Consider the following 23,471-nt stretch of genomic DNA (forward strand, 5'->3'; position numbering starts at 1 on the left):
ATACACTTTATCCTTCCTTGTTTTTCCACACATTCAAGGAAGGACAAGACTCTTCCTCAGTTATTGCAGAGATTTTATTTTAATTTATCTTCGTTTTGGGATATTCAGATCTTTGTACAGGCTTAAATATTCAGCCTTAGATGCTGTTATTGAAAAATGTTGTTAACTGGCATGGAGTTGATGAATTTGATTGCATCAACCACTTATCTCAACATGGCAGTTCCTTCTAACCTTTTAATGTCAAATCTCACATATATGTAACTAATCAGTTGTTCCCTTGGTCAATTCAAGTCCGAAGATAGTGAATTTTGTTATTTACAATATTGGTATTGATAAAAAGTTATATGGAATTTTATCATATATACTTACTGTCTGATTAATATGTTATAAAGTAATAATCGTAAGGACTACTTATGTTAAAAAATCAGGTGCTGCGTAAGTAGATGGATAGCTCATGAACCATGCCTAGACTAAGTACTTCTGTGAAGCTACCCTAAAAAAAATGTTTTAGAACTGTAAATAGTTCACCCCTGGCTTGGTTGTTTTATCTACTCAGCATCCACATGCCAACTTACTATAACTCCATCATCAACGGAGCCTCAACCATAATGGTCTCCTACTCAAGCTGGAACAGGAAAAAGATGCATGCCCAACCGTGAACTTGTCATGGGCTTTCTCAAAGACGATCTAAAGTCTTGGGTAAAACTAATGAGTTACTTTATGCTAATGTATATGTTTCTATTGTCCCTCTAACTGGATGCAACCAAGGCTAACCTTGTTCTATGTTTTGGATCAATATCAGGGCTTTGTCATAGATTGGGAAGGCACTTACAAAATCACTCTCACACCCGCCCCCTTCAAACTGCACGTACTCTGTCAAAGATGGAATTCTTGCCGACATTGAAGTGGTTGGTGGCTATCGATGGTAGTAGACAAAGAAAATGGATACTCAGCTGGGCATTGGAGAAGTTTATTCCAGAGGAGAATTTTACTCAAGCAGTTGCACATATATCAAAAGTACTATAATCCTTGCTCCCTATAGGTAATATCCTTTACATAGTTCGTATAAAACATTTAAAAGAGAAAGAGAGATCAAATTTTGTTCACAAACAATATCTAGAATTCTAGACTCCGATTGAGTAAATGTTCAACTGGAAGATTAAGCAGGGGAAGATTTACAGATAGAGTGTAAAAAAGAAAAGAAAACCAAAATAACTTGCAGAATCAGTAACACATTTCAACAGCAAAAAGGCATGTTAGGTGACATATTCTGTGCTACACACTGAAATTTTACCTTACATAAGCAAAAGACTTTATATTCCAGCATTATAGCATAAAGTAAGATTTATGAAAGCTCTCACACACAAAGATGTTGCATGTAAAACTTTCCTTGATTGTTTAATGGAAAGAACATTTTCCATCTGTTAAAGGGTTGTGTCTGTTTGTGTGCTTGTGAAGCCCATCATAAAGTTAATAAGAAGTTGCCCAGGTTCCTATTTTTCATGTGGATGTTCATACTGTTCTATTTACCATCTCAAATAGTAGGAACTCTACCAACGTGAAGTTTCTTGCACTACAGGGAGATCTAAAACCGAAGCATGACTTGGTTTCTTATCCTTAATACTTTGCATTTTCTTCTAAAGTTAGGCAATCACATGTAACTGAGTACCAATAACAACATCAATAATGAAGCACATCAAACAACACAAGTCTTGGTTTTTTGAATTGTGTAATGATAATCTGAATTTCATGAAAGTTCTCAAAGAATAAGACATTAAATTCATGACTTATTTATGGTGGTAATTTGTCAGTGGGAACCCTCTCTCTCTCTCTCTCTCTCTCTCAAGTACAAGAAGATGTAATAGCTTAATACAAAAAGGAAGTGGAAAAGAAAACATTTGAATTGCTTTTTCCCTACAAGAAAAAGTGTGCTAAAAGAAAGGCTGAAATCTCTCTCTCTCTCGCTCTACCTTAACTTGATTAAAAGAATGCCACAAAAGAACTGGTTTATATATGTGCTCTCAGCTTTGTGGTTTGATGCAACTCATAATTTGAAACAAGACGTCCATTTTCCTGGAACATCAAAACTACTGTCAATCTTTAGATTTGATTTTACAAATTTATCTCATTCCCACTGTTCCTCTGTTATTCTTGTAAGACCAGCAAGACCTTTTGATATTTCCACTCAAAGATAGCTCATTAGTAAAGTATGTTTACAAGTCAGATTGTTTCCAAGTTAGATCACGCATGTACTTGAGATTGATAGTGGTCACTGTTGGACAAACAACGGTCCAGGGATCAAACCATGGTTCCCTAGAGAGACCAAGATATTTATCCTCAGGGTTTGGCACACCCTGGATTATCCCATGGTGTCCCATGGGTGCCCCTAATAAATTTTAGGGTTTCCCATGGTTGCCCATGGGAACCCTGGTGCATCCCTATTAGGGTTTTTCCTTCCCTATTGTGTCCCATAAAATTAATTATCACAATAGGGACAGAGAAAATCATCTATAGTCCGTCACATGGCAAGAGGGATCCATCCCATACTCGAATGCACAGCGAAAATCAATCGATTCGAGTTTCTTTCGCATCTCATAAATATTAATAATCAATAAACTGAAGGAATTAATAAAGAACTGCTAACCTAGTGAGCCTCAAGTGTTGCTCCTCCAATAGACAGTGATTCTTCCTCCAGTGAGCGCTCCAAGCAAACAGATCTGAACCTCCAATGGTGCTACCAAGGTTCTTCAAGCCAATCCCAGATGCTCTCAAATTCTTCAGCATAAATCTAGGGTTTCACAAACCCTAACTCTCAAACACATATGAGAGAAAGAAACTAGAAGAAGAAGAAGAAGAGATCTCAAAGAGGGAGAGACAAACCCAAAAAACGCAGAAGAAGGGGCCAGGCAAAAAACATGGAGCACTGCCCCCTCTGCGTTTTTGGTCCCCTTTATATAATGCCAGGGTTTAATTAAAACCCTGAATGGATAAGATTCAATCCCTTTGAGAGTCAGACTCTCTCTCTCTTTGTTTAGCAGTTCTGTTTAAACTCAAAGTGCTACACAGGTGAAGAAGCAGAATCTAATAGGGAAAGTATTAATTAATTACTTTATTTAATATTTAATGGATAATTACAATTAGCACCATATCCATTAATTAAATAAAGTACTAATTAAAATATTAAATTCTAAATAACTCCCTATATGATAACTATTATCATATACAACCCCACACTAATCAACACCATCATTATGGAATCTAGGGCACGTACACTTATACTGTCAAACCCCAATCCATAGTACATGTCCATATACGAGCGTCTGTGCATCTGATCGAGTCCCGCAAAACTCAATAAAACACTTTGTACAAATAATTATAAATAATGTATCATTTTATGTAAAATAGATTTTTGCAAAACCATTTCCAAAACGGCACTGGATCCAGATTCTGATCCGACCATGCACAGACCGTCTCTATCTTGGTGTTCCCCAATCGGGCAGTGGTGACCATGTTAGATAACTGCTTCACTCACAAAATGTTCATGCATTCCTAGAACATCGGCTTTGACTCGCTTGAGTCTCAGTCATTGATGAATCAAAGAATACGATCACACTTTGCAATGACAGGGTTCCCTCAGGTACAGGGTGTCGGTGACACATGTCTATCCCTTCCTACATCTGGCAATAATACATGAGGGAATCGACAAAGTAGATTCTTCGCCAATGCACACATCAACCATGTGAGCACTCGCATTCGTACCCTGACATCACATGTCTAGACATACCCAATGCGACGACCATATGATAAGGGTGCCCAGCCCATACCCTAGTCGTGACTACCATTTTAAGTAAAACTTAGCGACACATAATGCTCAAAAAGTTTATATCGCATGTGACAATATCAAACTAATTTGTATAAATGTTCAATACAAAGATGAACCGGATTGAATCGGACCGAACCAGGTTTGATGGACACACACTTGTCCAACAATCTCCCACTTGTACATCAAAGCCAATTCCCCATATATTTTAAACCCATGCCCTCCATGTGTTTCTCAAACACACCTGGTGACAAACCCTTTGTCATGGCATCAGACACATTTTCAGTTGTGCCCACTTTAGAGATACTCACGTCATCCTGCTGGATAATCTCTCTGATGAGGTGATACTTCCGCTGCACGGGCTTGTTCTTCTGATGAGCCCTAGGCTCCTTAACTTGTGCAATGGCCCCGCTGTTGTCACATAACAAGGGGAATGGGGCCCTTGACAAGATTAGGGACTACTCCAGAAATGTTAGGAACTTCCTAACCCAAACACCTTATTAGCCGCATCACATGATGCAAGGTGTTCATAAAAATAGGGATCTGCTATAGATTTCTATTTTGTATTCCTCTATACAATGGCACCTCCACTCATTGACTCGTAACGACTCACAATACCTACTGTATACCAAATGTCCGACCTCGTATGCAACATAGCGTACATTAGACTTCCTACTGCTGAGGCATAGGGAATCCTCTTCATCTCTTCAATGTCCGTCTAAGACTGAGGACATTGAGATCTGGAAAGACTGATTCCATGCCTGAAGGGAACACTTCCCCTCTTGGAGTTCTCCATACTAAATCTGGCCAGGACTTTGTCTATATAGGTAGCCTATGACAAGCCTAGCATCCTTTTCTGGCGATCTCTTACGAGTTTGATCCCAAGGATATAGCTAGCTTCACTAAGGTCTTTCATCGAAAATGTTGTGGATAACCATTGTTTTACTAATGAAAGAAAACCTACATCGTTACCAATCAGCAATATGTCATCTACGTATAAAACAAGAAAACATACTGCTCTCCCATTGATCTTCTTGTAAACGCATGGTTCATCCATGTTTTGATCAAAACCAAACGATTTGATTGATTAATCAAACCTAATGTTCCAGCTCTTGGAAGCCTGCTTCAGTCCATAAATAGACCTTTGCGATTTGCACACCTTTCTTTCTTCCTCCAAGGAAGAGAACCCCTCTGGCTGTTCCATGTAGATTTCCTCTTGTAGGAACCCATTCAGGAATACAGTCTGCACATCCATTTGCCAGATTTCATAATCCAAGTGTGCGACGATAGCCAATAAAATCCTGATGGATTTCATCATCGCCACTGGGGAAAAGGTTTCCTCATAGTCTATACCCTCTTTCTGGGTATAGCCCTTTGCCACCAGTCTTGCTTTGAATCTTTAGACCTTTCCATCTGCGCCCTTCTTCCTCTTGAAGATCCATTTGCATCCAATAGCCTTGACGCCAAGCGGTGGATCAACTAGAGTCTAGACCTTGTTGGAATGCATCGAATCAATTTTAGAGCGCATTGCCTTCAGCCACCTAATGGCATCAATATCCTTTAGAGCCTCAGAGTATGTTATCGGATCATCATCCGATTCAACCGATACCATGTGGAACTCTTCCACTGTTTCCTCTTCGGTTAGAAGAGTTAGCCTGGTGGGTGGTCTAATAGTCCTCCCACTGCATTGAGGTTCCTCAAGTGTTGGTATTTCAGCGGGTATGTCAGTTGGTCTCACTTCAGGAAGTGACGTTTCTGAGCCATCTGATAGCTCCTTACTGATTACTAGTTCGGATCTGGGTCATCATTTCTTCCTCCAAAAATGTGACATGTTTACTTACAATGACCTTTTGGTCAACTGGGTCATAGAAATAATAGCATATCGTGCCTTTGGGGTAGCCTAAGAAATAGCATCTCGAAGTCCTGGATTCCAACTTGTCTGTCTGTTGCTTTCGCACATGTACTATGCAACCCCATACCCTAAAGTGTTGAATACTGGGCTTTCGCCCTTTCCACAACTTAAAGGGTTTCTTGGCTACTGACTTAGATGGAACCCTATTTAAGATATATATCGCCGTCTCTAAAGCATACCCCTAGAAAGAAAGAGGCAGCTCACTATAAGTGAGCATCGTCCTGACCATATCCAATAGGGTCCGATTGCGTCGTTCGGATACACCATTTTGTTGTGGTGTGCCTGGATTAGTTAACTGACTAGCTATCCCTTGGGATATGAGATGTTCTTTAAACTCATCCGATAGATACTCCCCTCCACGATCTGATCGTAAGGACTTGATGCGTTTATCGAGCTGTCTTTCTACCTCTGCTTGGAATTCTTTGAATTTATCAAAGGCTTTCGATTTCCTACGCATCAAGTATATGTAACCATATCTAGAGTAATCATCGATGAATGTGATAAAGTACTCATACCCATATCTCGCTTGTATGTTTATGGGTCCACACACATCAGTGTGTATTAACTCTAACAGATCTGTGGCTCTAGTACCTTTATTGCTAAAGGGTTTCTTGGTCATTTTACCCTAAAGGCATGACTCACAGGTTGGGAATGGTTTCACCCTCAGACTCTCTAAGGGTCCATCCCTCACCAATCTACTGATTCGGTCCACATTAATGTGACCTAATCTTAGATATCATAGATATGTTGAGTTCATTGGAGCTGCTTTCCGTTTCAAATCAATATTTCAAACAACATTCGTTCTAATAGGGCAATCTAGAAAATACAAACCACTTTGCATATATCTGGATGCCACAAAGGAATTATTAAAACGAATAATTAACTTAGAATTAAAGGAAAAACTATATCCATCCAAAACAAGTTTTGAAACTGAAATTATTTTCCTCTTGAAAGAGGGTACATAATGGCAATCCTTTAAAACTAAACTAGCAGAACTAAATTTCAAAATAAAAGTTCCCACAGCCATTGCCATGATCTCAGCTCCAGTGCCCATCCGAAGACGCACCTCATTTCTTTCCAGGTTCTTTGTCTCCTTGAACCCCTGCAAATCATTGCAAATGTGAACAGTGGAACCACTATCCACCAACCAACAATTGGTTGGTTCAAAAGATAAATTAGACTCATAAAGAACGTGAACATCACATGTACCTTCTTTAGCAGCCTTTGTTTCATCCGGCTTCTTGTCTTTCACAATAGCCAGGTAAGCACGATAGTTTCTTTTCCAGTGACCCTCCTTCTTGCAATAGAAGCACTTACCTTTGTCTTTATTGCCAGACTTCCCACCCTTGGCTTTCAGGGTCTTACCTTTACTTTCCTTTTTCTTCTTCTTCCCATTTGAAGAAGGTTTTGCCTCAGTTGCATTGACCTCAGTCTTGTCCTTTTTCAAGGACACTTCAGCCTCTACCAGTGCATTAGCAAGCTCGGTGAGCTCCATCTCATTCTTGGACATCTGTAGGACATCCTAAAAGGTACATAGGCAGAAGTGAGTGACGCTAAGATCATATCAGTCTTGTTTCGCAGGCTAAAATCAGTCCCCATGGATTCCAATTTTTCAAAAAGATTGATCATTTTCATTATATGATCCATCATTGGAGTCCCCTAGGACATCTTGGAGTTATGGATTTGACTCATAGCATCAGAATGTGCGTGTATCAACTGCCTATTGAACAATTCAGCAAGCTTATCCATTTTACCCCCAGCAGTGCGTATATCCTTGACCCAATTGACTTTTCCAACGATCCTAGGATATAGAGTGATGCCTTGGAATCCCTCATGAGGAACTCCTGCATCTCTTCATTTACCTCAAAATCGTTCGGGTCGGGTTGAGGAGGAACTTGTTCATCTAGAATTGTGTACAGTCCTTCAGCAGTCAGGAGCAACTTAATACTCCGGTACCAATCGACATAGTTTGTACCATTAAGTTTGTATTCGCTAATGAGTGTTAACAGATTGGAATTAACGGCAGTCATCGTATATTAATCTACACATGCACTAGTAAATAACCACATGCCAATTAATGACCATTGAAATTAATAAATTAAGCATACACATCAATGGTCTTTCATGATTTGGGTTTCCCTAATAACCCAAAAGATGAATTGGATACCTACAACCCTTGCATGCATAACTTACCTTGTCGGGAGTCATTATACACACCATGGTAGTGTGGACTAAGCTGTCCGCCTCATGGGCTTCCAATATTTTTGACCACCTGGATGCCATATCCAGATCCTGTCGGCTGACACACACCCAAGTCATGTACTTACCTATCGCATTAGTTAAAATCATAGAATCATGAAAGATGGCCCATTGTCGTAGTGCCCTCTCACTATCCATACCCTAACGTATCTCGATAGAGGTAAATATAGATAAATGTGACAGTGGTCCTGACAATGTCCTGTTGGCGTATGCGGGGCATATCACACAATCTCTATATTTGTCTTCAATAGGAGGCCATGGATATGTCTACCGATTAAGACTAGTCCATATCATAAATGTATTATGATTAAAGAGGGATTAAACAACTCTCACATACATATCATGGATGGAATAAAATAACATAATTAATCAACATTAATTAAAAGTGATTATGAAATGTCGGCATTTTTATCAGAAGCAATTAAAGAACCCTCCCAATAAAAATAAAACTAATAATTATGGGTGCATTTATCATGCCATGGATGCCACACCTCGATCATCTCCTCCGCCCGATCACGTCTTCAAAGTAGGTGACTTGCATCTCCATAAGCTTTGAGCGCCACATGTGGATCACCATCAACATGCCCTGGAAGTCCTAACTTCTCTAAAATTACAATGGAAACCTAAGAAAAATTCTATACACTTTCCTTTTCATAATAATAAAGAAATCCCGCATGAAAAAATCAACCCACCATTTGGGCTACCCATGGGGTGGAGTACATTTGTTTATAAAAAAGATAAGGGGAGAGAGAGAAAGAGAGAGAAACATCACATCCACCCATAACCCCATGGATCACATGCATAAACAATCCATCCATTTATTAGAATGCCATTCCCATAATCACATCATAATATAATTTCATGCATGGGCCTTAAAGCAAGTACACAAAAATTATAACATGGATTCCTTCAATTATTGAACCACCACATCACATGTGATAACATGTATCCAAGCTCATGAATTAAAATCACAATTTTAATTACAAGTGGGTGCAGGGAAGAATCCCTTCACCCATCTTCTTCCTCTAAAAACAAAACATATTAAAAAATTCTATTTTGAAAAAATTTGTTTTTTTTTTTTTAATGTTAAACTGGAGGGAAAACAAAGGGGTGCATGCAGCCCACATGCGCAGGCACTCCCTGCGCAGCCTTTAGGCCCAAGGCCCACTGGCAACAGTCCATAGCTGCAGGCCGTAGGCTTGCTGCCCGTAGGCTAAAGCCCATGGATAGAGCTTGCTGCCAGCAGGCAGCAGCCCATTAAGGCATGCGCACAAGGGCAAGGAACAAGGGGAGGGCGTGCGCAGTGGCTTGGCAGCGTGCACTCTCCCCCCCCACATATAAAACATGATTAAAAAAATTTAAATTAATAAAATTAATAATCACTCTTTAATTGGATACATGCTTCAATAATTGGAATAAATAAAACAAATCAAATCCATCATCACATGGGTAGGTTGTTACACTAACAACCTTATAACTACTCATGTGCATATGAAAAGATTGTTACAACAACCATATTCTAACCACCCATGTGCCAACTTGCATCCCACTCATGATAATCATATTAACCATTAATTATTCAATATTCATTGGTGGAAAAGGTGGCTCTGATACCACACTGTTGGTCAAACAACGGTCCAGGGATCAAACCATGGTTCCCTAGGGAGACCAAGATATTTATCCTCAGGGTTTTGTACACCCTGGATTATCCCATGGTGTCCCATGGGTGCCCCTAATAAATTTTTGGGTTTCCCATGGTCGCCCATGGGAACCCTGATGCATCCCTATTAGGGTTTCTCCTTCCCTATTGTGTCCCATAAAATCAATTATCACAATAGGGACAGAGAAAATCATCTCTAGTCCGTCACATGGCAAGAGGGATCCATCCCATACTCGAATGCGCAGCGGAAATCAATCGATTCGAGTTTCTTTCGCATCCCATAAATATTAATAATCAATAAACTGAAGGAATTAATAAAGAACTGCTAACCTGGTGAGCCTTAAGTGTTGCTCCTCCAATAGACAGTGATTCTTCCTCCAGTGAGCGCTCCAAGCAAACAGATCTGAACCTCCAATGGTGCTACCAAGGTTCTTCAAGTCAATCCTAGATGCTCTCAAATTCTTCAGCACAGATCTAGGGTTTCACAAACCCTAACTCTCAAACACATATGAGAGAAACTAGAAGAAGAAGAAGAAGAGATCTCAAAGAGGGAGAGAGAAACCCAAAAAACGCAGAAGAGGGGGCCAGGCAAAAAACGTGGATCACTGCCCCCTCTGCGTTTTTGGTCCCCTTCATATAATGCCAGGGTTTACTTAAAACCCTGAATGGATAAGATTCAATCCCTTTGAGAGTCAGACTCTCTCTCTCTTTGTTTAGTTTTTTTATTTCAAAATCCATATCACTTCTCCGCTAAAAAAGAGGAATGGATTTCAAAAAGAAGGGAGACGGATTAGATTTCAAAAGGAAGGGGGGGAGAATTAAAAAGGGGACATATATTCAACAAGGAGGAAAAGAGGGGAGTTCATTCTTAGTTTTTTGAGAGGATGCTAGCTCTACGGTTTTGGGAGAAGAAGACTTGAAGAAGAAGAAGAAGAGGAGAGGAAGAGCATCTACCATCGCCATTGTTGCCATTGCTTCTACTCTCTTGTTCCCTCTAATTCCTTGGCTTTTATCCCTAACTTCTCTTTATTTCACTTATGTTAAATGAGTAACTAAACTTGCTGCTGTTTTTGGGAAGATGATACTTTAAGGATGATTTAATTATTCATTCTCTTTTATTATTGATTGTTTGGAAAAGACTTAGGCATCTCATTGTGATTTTTGTGTAATCATGTTTACATCTAGTTAGGATAATTTGTTTCTGTGATTCAATTTAACCTACCAAGCAATAGTATTGAATTGATTCATGTGGTCGTATCGATGATACGGTATACCTGAGTGGATTGTGCGTACCCGAGTTCTTTGAACTTTCGATCCATTATAGCGATCGGACAACAATTTTGCCAAGATACTTTATACTTAGAAGGGACCCTATTTTCTGTGGTTGCCATGGGGCTTGTAGTCGCCATGAGCCGAATATGAGAGAGTTTGAGTGATGAATCTGAATTAAAGTTGATTCAACCTAAAAACAGTATTTTCTCACCATCTTTTGTTTGATTTAATCAGTTGCTAGTGTTAGCTTTAATTTAATTAATTTGCATTTTTAGTTCCACCTTAGACTTGATTTAATTTTGTGCAACTTAGCCTCTGTTCCCCGTAGTTCAATACCCTTACTTTCCACTGTATTAATGTTTAGTTAGGTTTATTTTTTATTGGTTCAACGACTCGATCATCTATCTTATGGCTACTTATTCTTATGTAACCGAAACAAAGAACTTCTTGAAATAGGGAAAATAACACTTGAAATTATTAAGACGGAAGGGTTCAGAATTATAACAGATTATTGTTGATCTCCAGACATAATCTCAACAACTCTTCATGAACTCCCCTCCCATATCTTCTCTCTTCCTCTCTCACCAAAACTCAATTCTCCCAAATTCCTTCCATGCTTTCCCCTACCTCTAATTTCCATCCATCCATCTCTCTCTCTCTCTCTCTCTCTCTCTGTCTCGTCTTCATGTTCCTACTCTCTTCCAAAAATTCTCCCCCTCTTCAGTTTCCCCTCACCAATCCTCTCTACCTCCCCCAATATTTGACCACACGTGCACGTGCGGGTTTACTAGTATATATATATATATATTGAAGAGATATGTATATATATGTATGTATGTATATTTAAGAGATAAATTGAAGGAAGTGAGGGATTTTAGAGAGGGTGGTTTCATTGTTAGAGAGACTGAAGAAAGGAAGCGACGATTTGCAGAGACGGTGGTTTCATGGGAAATAGAGAAGAGGGTTTTTTCGTGGGGAGAGACTGAAAGAGACATATGATAGCAGAGAGGTCAATGGAGGAATTTCATGTATTCTTGTCTGCCGTGTTTGTTCGTGTTGTTTGCTTCGCCGCGTCTATGCGTGTATCTATTCCATTCCTGAAGTTTAATTATGGATTTCTCTAATTAGTGTTCTTCCTTTTGTTTACTTCTGCTTCCTAGACAATCTCATCCTTTCCACAATTTACTATACTTTGGGGATCATTACTCTCCCACTATTCTAGTCAATCAATCTATCCATGTTTCATTGTCTTTAGTCCATTTCTCAATCATTGTTCTTTCTATCCATTAACCATTTCCACATTTCAATCTTTGTCTTTTCTTTCAACTTTCCTTTTTTCCCGCTTTTCATTATTCCATTGTTGGCTGATGAAATATTACGATCATCAAAAGTGTAAGCATTCAACTGACTACAACCATACTGCTACTAGTTTTCAAAAACAAAAGCCACATCAGCCATCCCCACCGAAGCTTATTTCGCCATCTTTTCAAGCCACATCAGCACATCAAAATTCATTTTTTGATCTGAACGAAAGTAGGTTGTGGTAGCAATTCTGGTGGTCTGCTTGCCGTCAATTAAATCTCCACTCGTCGATCCAACAGACATTTGTCAATTCGGTAAGTCTATTTGAAAGTAGGTTGTGGCAGCGTGTCGGCACGCGTGGACAGTATGATGTTAGACTGTTTGGCACGTATGGGGCCCCTCTATTGGCACATATATGCATGCACTTAAAATTTGCTGTCTCTACAACCTATTTTCTAGGGACGTGGTTGTGACCCAACCCCTAGTCTAGATGACCCAATCAATGGCATGTGAGATCGATTCAATTTCTACTCCTTGGTTTTGAATACCATATATCCATACCTTGCGTTTATCATGTTATCTATCTGTTTATGTATTTTGTTTTCCTTTGCTGGCGTTAGATGGGCATGAATGAATAGCCCTCTTTATACCAACAAAAAAAATTTGAATATGATGCAAAATCAAAGCTAAAATTGGAAAACAAAGCAATAAAAAGAACTAAAAAACTTATCGTCATCAACCTCACCCTAAACAAAACCAGTGTAGCCAAGAACCACTTAGGTTCAATTATTTTCCCATCTTCGATCCAATCCACTGAGGGCTTCAAACATCAAGTTGCCTCACCAAACCGCATTGATTCCTGCCGGATTTAGTTTCAATCTTCAACGATGGAGTGAATGGTGAAATCTAAATCATGGGCTGGAGGTAAAACAATACCAGTGGTAGAACTGGATGAGAGGGCTCCTTCATGCACACACTAGTCCATACCACGACGAAGGAGGCGGTGGTGTGGACTTTCGTCGAGGTGGATAACCACAACCAAAGTGAAAACCACGGCGATAAGAGAAGGCGATAACTAGTTCCAATATCTACTGAAGAACAAGAACAAGGGAAATAGCAATCGGACAACCAATAGAATTGCAACTTATGATCGATATCAATGATAGCACAGAAACCTTGAATCATAATCAGATTTGTCTCCAATACCATAGAAACTAGCAGTAGAAACCTTCAACGATTGTCCATGTCAAATTATGCATATTCCCATTTCAAGTTCCTTGTTTCTCATCACAACCAAATTCGGAAAACAACCGCAAATTTTTTCCAGGTAACTTAGAAGACAGCAAATATTCACTGGATTTCTTGGACTCATTAAGGGCCGTTCTAAAGAGAAAGGAGGTTTGGATTTTTGTGACCCTTGCCTTCAAAACTAGGTACTCCTTGCTAAGGTTACATGACGCTTGTGGTCTTCACCGGATTCTTTTTGGGCCAGGTTTATAAAGTCTATTTATTTTCCTAATTCCGACTTCCTACATGCAAAGCTGGGTAACCAACCTTCATGGGATTGGCATAGCATTCTTGGGGGTCGAAAAATGCTTTAGAAAGGTTTCATGTGGCAAGTAGGTGATGGGTTTGGAATTAAAATTTGGGAGGATAAGTGGATTCCCTCAAATAAGGACTTCAAAATTCAAAGTCCTAGGTCTGTTCGGTGCAGTATCGAATGGGTTTCTAACCTCATTGACCATGAAAGTAGGAGTTGGTGTATGGATTTACTTGATTCACTTTTTATCCCAACGGATAAATTAGCAATTCTTAAATACCAAGCTTAGTTTATACCACTTGGAGGGCTGTCAAGTTTGGGGGACAGCCATAACAGGCCAATTTTATGTCAAATCAGCTTATCACTTCCTGTCAAACATGTGGGATGATGAGTTGTCATCAAGAGCTTCCTCCTCCAAATCCACTTCAATTGGCCCTATTCCGGATGGAGTGTGGAGTCGGATCTGGCCAGCCTAGACTCTACCAAAGATTAAGAACCTTCTTTGGCGGGTTTGCGTCCAAAGGTTAGCTACTGAGGAGGCTCTATCACATAGGCATGTTCTCTTTGATACATCATTCTCAGGTATAATTGTCAGATGGAGACCATAGATTATATATTGTTTGACCTTGCCTTTGCACCGGTGGTATGGTTTGGTAGCTCTTTATCTTAATATGTTCCCCCAAAATCCAAAGACCCATATCCGGATTCAAGAATGGGAGTCTTTATATTCCTCAAATAAGAGCATGGGCCGAGATTCTTTTTCTTATGCCTCCTACATTTGTTGGAGTATATGGAAGGTCCATAATGATATTACCTTCAGTAAGAACCAGTGGAGTCCGAAAGAGGTGATATAGCATCCAGAGCAGTCTTTCCATGAATTTAAAGAGACAAAATCAGAGTCCACTCCTTTATAGTCTTCTCCTACATCCTTCGATGTTGGTTGGGAGCCACCTTCACCAGGCTTTGTTAAGTTAAATTACAATGCAGCTCTTCCAAAAAATGGTTCTAGTGGGAAATAGTGGTTTTATTATCCAAGATAATTTTTGTGCACAAACCTCAGCAGTTTCAGATTATGTTGCTTTTAATTCAATAGTGGTGGGTGAAACTCTTGCAATCCTTGCGGGACTATTTCATGCTAAATCTATGGGGTGGAAAACATTGTGGTTGAATCAGATAATTTGGAGGTTATTTTCACTCTTACAAGCCTTGGAAGAACCAATACCCGTCTTAGTATTGATCCAATTATTCAGGACATTGTCTTTGTAGTCTTCTTTTCAATCAGTTTTATTCTCTTGTATTTCCAGGACATGCAATGGCATTGCGGATAGCCTGACAAGGAAGGCCCTGCCAATTTCGTGTAAGACATTCTAGCCGCATTCCATTCCTTGGCTTCATGAGCTAATTGTTTAAGAAGCCTTGCATATTCCATGAAATTCTAATCAATGATTCTTCTTATTACCGAAAGAAAAAAGAATGTAGATGAGAACTCATATTCAAATTTCAATGATAACGGCGGGAGAAATTAGTAGCAGGTATGATCAAAACAGTAACAACAAAAACCTTTTTCTTTTTTTTTTTGTTTCTTCTTCTTCATCACTCTAATACTATGTAACGAAATGTAACACCAATAAGAATCTGAAGAAGAAGAAGAAGATAACAATGGGAAAAAGCTCCCTAAACCCAAGATGGATTCAGTGTCTTTCCATTGTGGCCTGCCTTTACTTAATAAATCTATCCAACAACAATTGTATTGCTAGTAGGAATACAACACCTGTTATTGGTGAAGCCTGATTTCGGTTCAGAAAGTGCAGTGAGTTGTGTTGGGCTGGTCGAGACTTTCGAAATGGTATATTTTTTATATATATGTTATGTTTTGGCCCAACCCTGTCCGGTTTGGCAATTTTTGGGTCCATGGGCATTTTTGTACTTTCTCAGGTTAGGACTTTTCTATAAAGTATCCTTATCTCTTTGAGAGGGTGTGAGTGAAATCTGAGGGTTTGTAACTATGAAAGGAGGGTTTGTAACTACGAAAGGAAACAATTCAAATATTGATTTGAATACCTTCAAATCCTATCCAACAGCTCAAATTGTTCTCTACTAGGATGGAAGGCCAGCACAATTGATTGACAAGGATCACAAAGATCTCAAGGATCCTAATCACCCAGCAAAGATTTTGGAAATCAGAGAAGGAAAGTTTTTAAATAAAAATACTGTTGACAAAGTTAATGGAATCCTCAGAGATAAGAGTCAATCCCGATTCAAATTACTTCCTTGTAAAGAACAGACACAATCCTTGATTGATTCAATTGCTTCCTATAAAGACTATGGCTGTAACCGTATGAAAATATAGTAGTGAAACTTTCATCACTGTGGACGTAGGTTCAACTAGAACCGAACCACATTAAACTCTTGTGTCTCTCTTTCTCTCTTCTCTTCTCATTCTGAAATTATTTCTTTAACATGGTATCAATCGCCCAGGCATTAATGGAGAATTCCACTGCTCTTACTGCTGCTACAACTCTTCCACAGAGCCCCTTTACCCCTTCTCTGAATCATGCTATTGCTATTAAGCTCAACGACTCCAACTACTTGCTATGGCGATCGCAATTCGTCCCACTACTGAAAGTAACATTCCCAGAGACAGATAAATTCGTTTTGTTGCTCGGTCGTGGATGTAGCTTTCCATCTTGGGGGTGAACCACGTATATCCTGTGTGTTTGCGTGCTTTTGTTCTTCTCTGTTTTTCGTATTTCTTCTGCAAATTATCATTTATGGGTGTTTTTTTCTTAACAACACCTAATTACAAAATAGAAAAGAAAAGCAAACTTAGACTCAACCCCCAACGTGACTCAACTCCTAACATATCTTAACAATAAATATTTTTCGAGGCGGATGACAGACTTAGTCTGAAACAATGTCCGATGGATGATTTAAAGAAATGTAGAATATGTGTAAGTTGTAGGAAATTTAATGTATGCTCAAGTTTGCACAAGACCTAGCATTCGCAATGGAATTATTGGAAAGATTCCAGTAAAAATTTTTCTTTCAGTTTAGAAAGTTATGACATTCTATGAGTTTGTCTCTCAAGTAATATGGTTAAAGCATTTTATCACCTATCTAAATGTTGTTCTGTATATTGAGATTATTGTGGCAGTTCACTTCTCTAATAACACATGCTCAATGAGTCAAACACATTGAGATAAAGTATTTCATTGTTAAAGAAGTTGTTTGGAATTGATAAAATTTGAAGAGAATTATCTTTTATTGAGTGAATTGGATTACAAAAGATTGCCATATAAATAGCAAATACAAGGAGATGGACAGCTATTATCACATGTGATAATGGTGGGATTTCTTTTGAATACTTTCCATTATCACATGCGATAATAGATGGAAACAAATATATTGCGGAAAAACTTCCATAGGAGGCATTGAGATGATCTCTCCTAATAGATACGTTATTACCGCCCCTCAAGTTGGAGCGTGTATGTTGCGATCGCCCAACTTGGATAGGAGAAATAAGAATTGGTCACATCCAAGCACTTAGTAAATATATCGGCCAATTGCAACTTGGATGACACATGAAATGTTTTCTAACAACCATATTGGATGCGCTCTCGAACCATGTGGTAATCAAGCTCTATATGTTTGGTGCGCTCATGAAACACCGGATTGGCAGCAATATGGAGCGCAGCCTGAATGTCACAAAATAGGCGCATGGGTGAGGGAAGTATGACGCCCAGGTCTTGTAGGAGAGTGCGAAGCCAAATGAGTTCACATGTAGCAGCCGCCATGGAACGATATTCAGCCTCGGCTGATGACCTGGAAACCGTGACTTGTTTCTTGGACTTCCATGACAGGGGACTTGCACCAAGAAAGGTAATGTAACCAGTGACCGACCGGCGTGTAGAGGGACAGGCAGCCCAGTCCGAGTCTGAGAAGGCTGTAAGGACCATGGAGCTGGTTGCGGAGAAGAAGACCCCAGTGCCCGGGGCTGATTTTATGTAGTGAACCAGACGAAGGGCTGCATCCCAGTGTGGCTGGGGTGGCTGATGCATGAACTGACTGAGCGTGTTCACTGCATAGGTCATGTGCGGCCTAGTGATGGTTAAATAAATCAACCGTCCAACAAGCCGCCTGTAGGGCGTCGGATCAGATAAAGGAGTGCCCACAGCAACTGCTAACCAATGGTTCTGTTCCATTGGAAATGTGACTGGTTTGGCGCCAAGGAGTCCTGATTCAGATAAAATATCCAAGGCATATTTTCGCTGATTGATGAATATTCCATCCTTGATGCGTGCTACCTTGATGCCCAGAAAATACTTAAGAGTGCCCAGATCCTTAAGATGGAATCTATTATCCAAAAATGAGATCAGACGTTGGATGGCATTGATATCAGTACCAGCCACTATTATGTCATCCACATAAACCAGAACGACCATGAAAGAACCAGATCCTTTTTGAACAAACATAGAATAGTTTGCCTGAGATTGAGTAAAACCAGCAGCTAGGAGGGCCTTAGTGAGTGTAGCAAACCAATTCTGAGACGCCTGCTTAAGGCCGTAAAGAGACTTCTGAAGCTTACAGTAACGGGTCTCCCCCTCTTTGCTATAACCGAGAGGGAGACGCATGTATACGTCCTCGTCAAAGGCACCGTGGAGGAATGCATTGTTAACATCAAGTTGGCGCAGATGCCAACCGTGGATTGCAGCCACAGCCAGTAGACTTCGCACTATAACAAGCTTAGCAATAGGGGCAAAGGTTTCATTGTAATCTAACCCTTCCTGTTGCGTGTAGCCCTTTGCGATGAGACGGGCTTTATAGCGCTCGATGGAACCATTTGCATGTCGATTGACCTTGTAAACCCACTTGCAACCTATAGCCCGTTTACCTACAGGAAGATGCTCTAAAGACCAAGTGTTATTTTGTTCCAGAGCTGAAATTTCATTTTGCATTGCTTGTTGCCAGTGGGGATATTTTGTAGCCTCTTGAAATGAAGATGGTTCATGATCTGAAGAAAGTGCGGAAATGAAAGTAGAATGTTGACTAGAAAAACCAGCATAAGAGACATAATTATGTAGAGGGTAAAGGGTGTTACCAACCAACGGCGAGGTGGTGGGCGGAGAACTTTGAGTAATGGTGCTGCACACAAAATCTTTCAGGCGAGTGGAGGAGACGCGAGCCCTGTCAGACCGACACAAAACTGGTGGGTCGAGAAGGGGTGTGGGTGTTGGTGCTGGTGGTGATGGGGGTGAACCAGCAGCTGGTGAAGGGGGTGATGTGGATGGGGAGATGGTGGTAAGATCATCAAACTCATCCAAAGGAGAGGGGATTACTGAGTTCGGATCAGGTTGTGGTGTTTGGGTTTGGTATGGAAAAACGTCCTCATGAAAAACCACGTCTCTAGACACAAAGTATTCTTGAGTTTGAAGATTAAAAACCCGATAACCCTTTTGACCGTAGGGATACCCAACAAATATGCATCGGATGGCACAAGGGTCGAACTTGGAACGACCAGGGTGGTGATCATGAGCATAACAAAGGCACCCGAAAACCCGCAAGTGATCATAAGAAGGTGGAGTGCTTAATAACAACTCATGTGGTGTCTTTCCCCCTAGATTTGGTGTGGGAACCCGATTAATAAGATATGCAGCTATGAGTACACAGTCCCCCCAAAAAGATAAGGGTAAGTGTGGCTAAAAACGAAGGGCACGAGCAACCTCAAGAAGATGTCGATGCTTACGTTCGGCAACTCCATTTTGTTGTGGGGTGCCAACGCAAGAATGTTGGTGATGGACACCCTCTTTAGAGAGAGTCCTGAAATGGTCTAGAAAAAAATTCCTTCCCATTATCGGTTTGAATCTGTTTGACTGCTGTTCCAAACTGGGTTTTAACTAATGCAACAAAAGAGAGAAGAAGAGCATAGGTTTTGGACTTTTAGCGCATTAGGTATACCCAAACACATCTAGAAAAATCATCAACAATTGTTAGGAAATAATGAGCACCAATGTGAGTTGGCATTGGATAACCTCCCCAAATATCACAATGAATAAGTCCAAATATTTCTGTGCATCGTGAACTGCTTAATGGAAATGGGGATCAGGTTTGTTTAGCTAGATGACACACATCACAATGTCCATGCATAGAAATTACATCAGACAAGTTATTGGATAATAAAGATAAACAAACAGTCACGTGAGGGGTGACCCATTCAAATGTGCCAAAGAGAAGATGAAAAAGCATGAGATAAATTCGGTATTGAACTAGGACTGCCCGAATTAAAATGGTAGAGACCGTTACGCAGCGTTCCGGTTCCAATCAGCCTCTTCGATGGAAGGTCCTGTATGGCACAAAAAGAAGAAAAAGAAGAAACCCACAGGAAGAATTATGAGTGAGTTTACTAATAGATAACAAATTGAAGGAAAAAGAAGGGACATATAGGACATCATGAAGAATAATATCTGAAGTAAGTTGGCGTGTGCCACAATGAGTAACCGGCATGTGGGCACCAGTGGGTAAACGGACCAAAATGGGTGATGTAAGAGAAGTAACATGTGTTAGTAATGAAATGTCACAAACCATATGTTCAGAAGCCCCACTGTTAAGAAACCAAAAATGAGAATCCTTACCTGAAACCGAAAAACACTGGGCTTTACCTCCAAGGTTGGCATGAGCTGCAGTGGAATTGGGTATCAAGAGTGAAAGGAGCTTCTGAATCTGCGTGGGGGTGAGGCTGGACGCAATAGGAGACGCTGGAGACTGGGTCGTAGGCGGCTGGGCCGGAGCAGCATTGGCTGCCTTGGTTTGATTTGTAGCAGGCGAACCAGATTTATGTGCTTGGGTAGAAGAGGGATGACGGTGCTTCGAATGTCCAAGTGGGTAGCCATGTAGAGGCCAGCAAGTGTCCTTGGTGTGACCGTGCATTTTGCAATGGTTACAAAAAGGACGATTACGATTGGGATCATTACCGTTAGAACCAGCAAAGGAGCGGGTACCCTTGGATGGAGTAGATCGATTGACCACCATTGCAGCCATGTCAACAGTAAGTGGAGCAGAAAGAGAGCATTGTTGCTCCTCTTGGAGGAGCAAATGGTATGTCTTATTCATATTAGGGAGGGGCTCCATGGTAAGGATTTGGGAATGAATCTATGCATAGACATCCGACAATCCCATTAAAAATTGAAACACACGCTCTTGCTGGCCAGCCGAGTGAAGGGCATTTTGCGCGCTACATGAACATGTTAGAACAGCAACATATGATGCTAACTCGTCCCAAAGAACCTTCAGCCGTGTGAAATAAGAAGAGAGGGAATCCGTCCCCTGTTGTATGGTTGCAATGGAGCTCTTGAGTTGAAAAACTCGAGCGGCATTACCACCAGAAAAACAGTCCTCAAGCTCCTTCCAAACAGAAGAAGCAGTTTCAGCGTAAATCAGGCTATCAGCAATGGTGCGGGTGAGGACATTGAGGATCCATGATAACACCATGAAATTGCAGCGATCCCATGTCTGGACAGCAGAGAGTGGCGAAGTGGGACGCGGGAGACTCCCATCCACGAACATCATTTTATTTTTCGCAAATAGGGCCATACACATGGCACGTCGCCAGGTAGGATAGTTATCACCATTGAGAGGTGTGGAGACGAGGAGAGCACCTGGATTATCAGAGTGATGAAGATGATACAGGGAGGAGGGATCCATAGTAGTCATTTTAGAAGTCTGCGATGATCCTCCCTGCACATCGCTTGACTCACCAACCGGAATAGTGTCATGGTCCGGCATGATGGAACAAGAAGTTGGAAACACCAAAAAAAATGATGAAAAGGAAGAAGAAAGCAATCGGATTAGACCAGGATCTTCAAGGCTCTGATACGATGATATAATTGGAAGAGAATTATCTTTTATTGAGTGAATTGGATTACAAAAGATTGCCATATAAATAGCAAATACAAGGAGATGGACAGCTATTATCACATGTGATAATGGTGGGATTTCTTTTGAATACTTTACATTATCACATGCGATAATAGATAGAAACAAATATATTGCGGAAAAACTTCCATAGGAGGCATTGAGATGATCTCTCCTAGTAAATACGTTATTAGGAATCGTCGAGTAGAAATAAAACATATTAGTACTAAGGAAATGATTAATTGTGGAAATGTGAGTCGTATGGACTATACAAATTATGATGTTCTTGATATTTATTAAGACATTGCTATGAACAGTTAAAGAATATGACTTTAAGTCTTTTTTGTCCTTTTATTTGGTTTACGCAAATAAAGTTTGAAAAGAGTGACTTTGAAACAGATAAAAGACACTAAAGTTTGGACCTAGAATTAACTATGGGGTTGATTCAATAATGCTTGGAAGGGGGTTTTTTGAAATTGAATCATGTCGTGGTTCATTTTGAAAAGGATGGCTCATAATGCTTGGAAGGGGGTGTTTTTGAAACTGGGCATGCAACACAATGATGAACAAGACCCCACCCTACAAAGGAGGAAAATTTTGGTATGATTATGAACTTAGTGTAACCAACTGTGGTTACAGAGAGCAAAACCCTAAAATAAATTGATATGAGACAAACTCTTTTACTAATGGCTAGTGGCCCTAAAATAAATTGACATGAGACAAACTCTTTTACTAATGGCCAAAGCCTCCATATACAAAAAATACAAAACATTCTCTTTTCCTCGCTTTAATAAGCCCACCCTAATTGTGCCACATGAATACTTGATGTGGCTATTCCAACCATTGGATAGAGAAGACATGGCTTGCATTAGGCGTGTGTCAATTTTTAAACTCAAATTCAAATGATTAGCCATGTATATCCAATGCATACCTTGTGTACTCTAAGAACTATTTTGTATTCTTCCATTGTATTGATTCTTCAAAGTTCTTTCTAACTGCTTAGGAAATTCTGTTTCGACTGAAATTTGACATGTGAGAAGACTTTGAGATCTATCTGTCCACAAAATTTGAGGTATCCGATTAGCATGTGTCAGATATTTGAACGACCTTGATTACCCCTCTTTTGAATATGAATTAGTTGGAATTAGTCTATAGTAACAGTCAGGGCACAAGGCTTGAGGAGAAAATGTCTTTTCTTGATTAGACTGTAATTTAAAATTTGAAATGCCTAAGCACTTTGATCGGCATAGAATCCAATTTTTTTGATTGTGCAATTTGTAATTTAAGAATGGGCGAACATTCTCTGTCCAGTAGCGAATTTGGGCAAGTTGCGCCCAGACACATGGGGTGGGACATGGGTGGGGTTTGGGTCATCCAGGGGGTGGTCTGGTCATTTCGCCCACCCCCATGTGTTTGGGTGCAGGAGTGCAGAGAACTTTATCCCTTTAAGAACATAGCCACATCAATAGTTGAGAGTTGGAGCTAAGATCATTCGATTTCAGCTTGAGCTCTCTCCGACATTTTTTAGAGAACTTAAATTTTTGTAATCATTATTATGTAACCTACTTAAAACTCTTTTTATATATTTTTTTGATGATTAAAACTCTTTTCATATTTGATAATTATAACTTTCAGATGCAATCTTTATTTTTCTTTGAGTTTTTCATTTGATAAAAGCACTCCAGTCCAGTCACCGCCGTTAGATTGGCTTGTCAACCACCGGACCGTAGCTCCTCACCAAATCTCCGCTTTTACACTCGGGGCAACACAGCACTCAAACGTGCAATGATCAATGGGA

The 23,471-nt window shown here is 40.1% G+C and overlaps 1 protein-coding gene across 1 annotated transcript; it reads right to left on the bottom strand.

Moving 5' to 3' along the window:
* Positions 1–20,911: 20,911 nt before the first annotated feature.
* On the bottom strand, positions 20,912–21,544 carry LOC122644899. The gene has a single exon (XM_043838266.1). It carries the CDS (start codon positions 21,542–21,544, stop codon positions 20,912–20,914), a length of 633 nt encoding a protein of 210 aa, XP_043694201.1.
* Positions 21,545–23,471: the final 1,927 nt, after the last annotated feature.

This window comes from Telopea speciosissima, chromosome 11 (genome assembly GCF_018873765.1).
Source record: "Telopea speciosissima isolate NSW1024214 ecotype Mountain lineage chromosome 11, Tspe_v1, whole genome shotgun sequence".
NCBI lineage: Eukaryota > Viridiplantae > Streptophyta > Magnoliopsida > Proteales > Proteaceae > Telopea > Telopea speciosissima.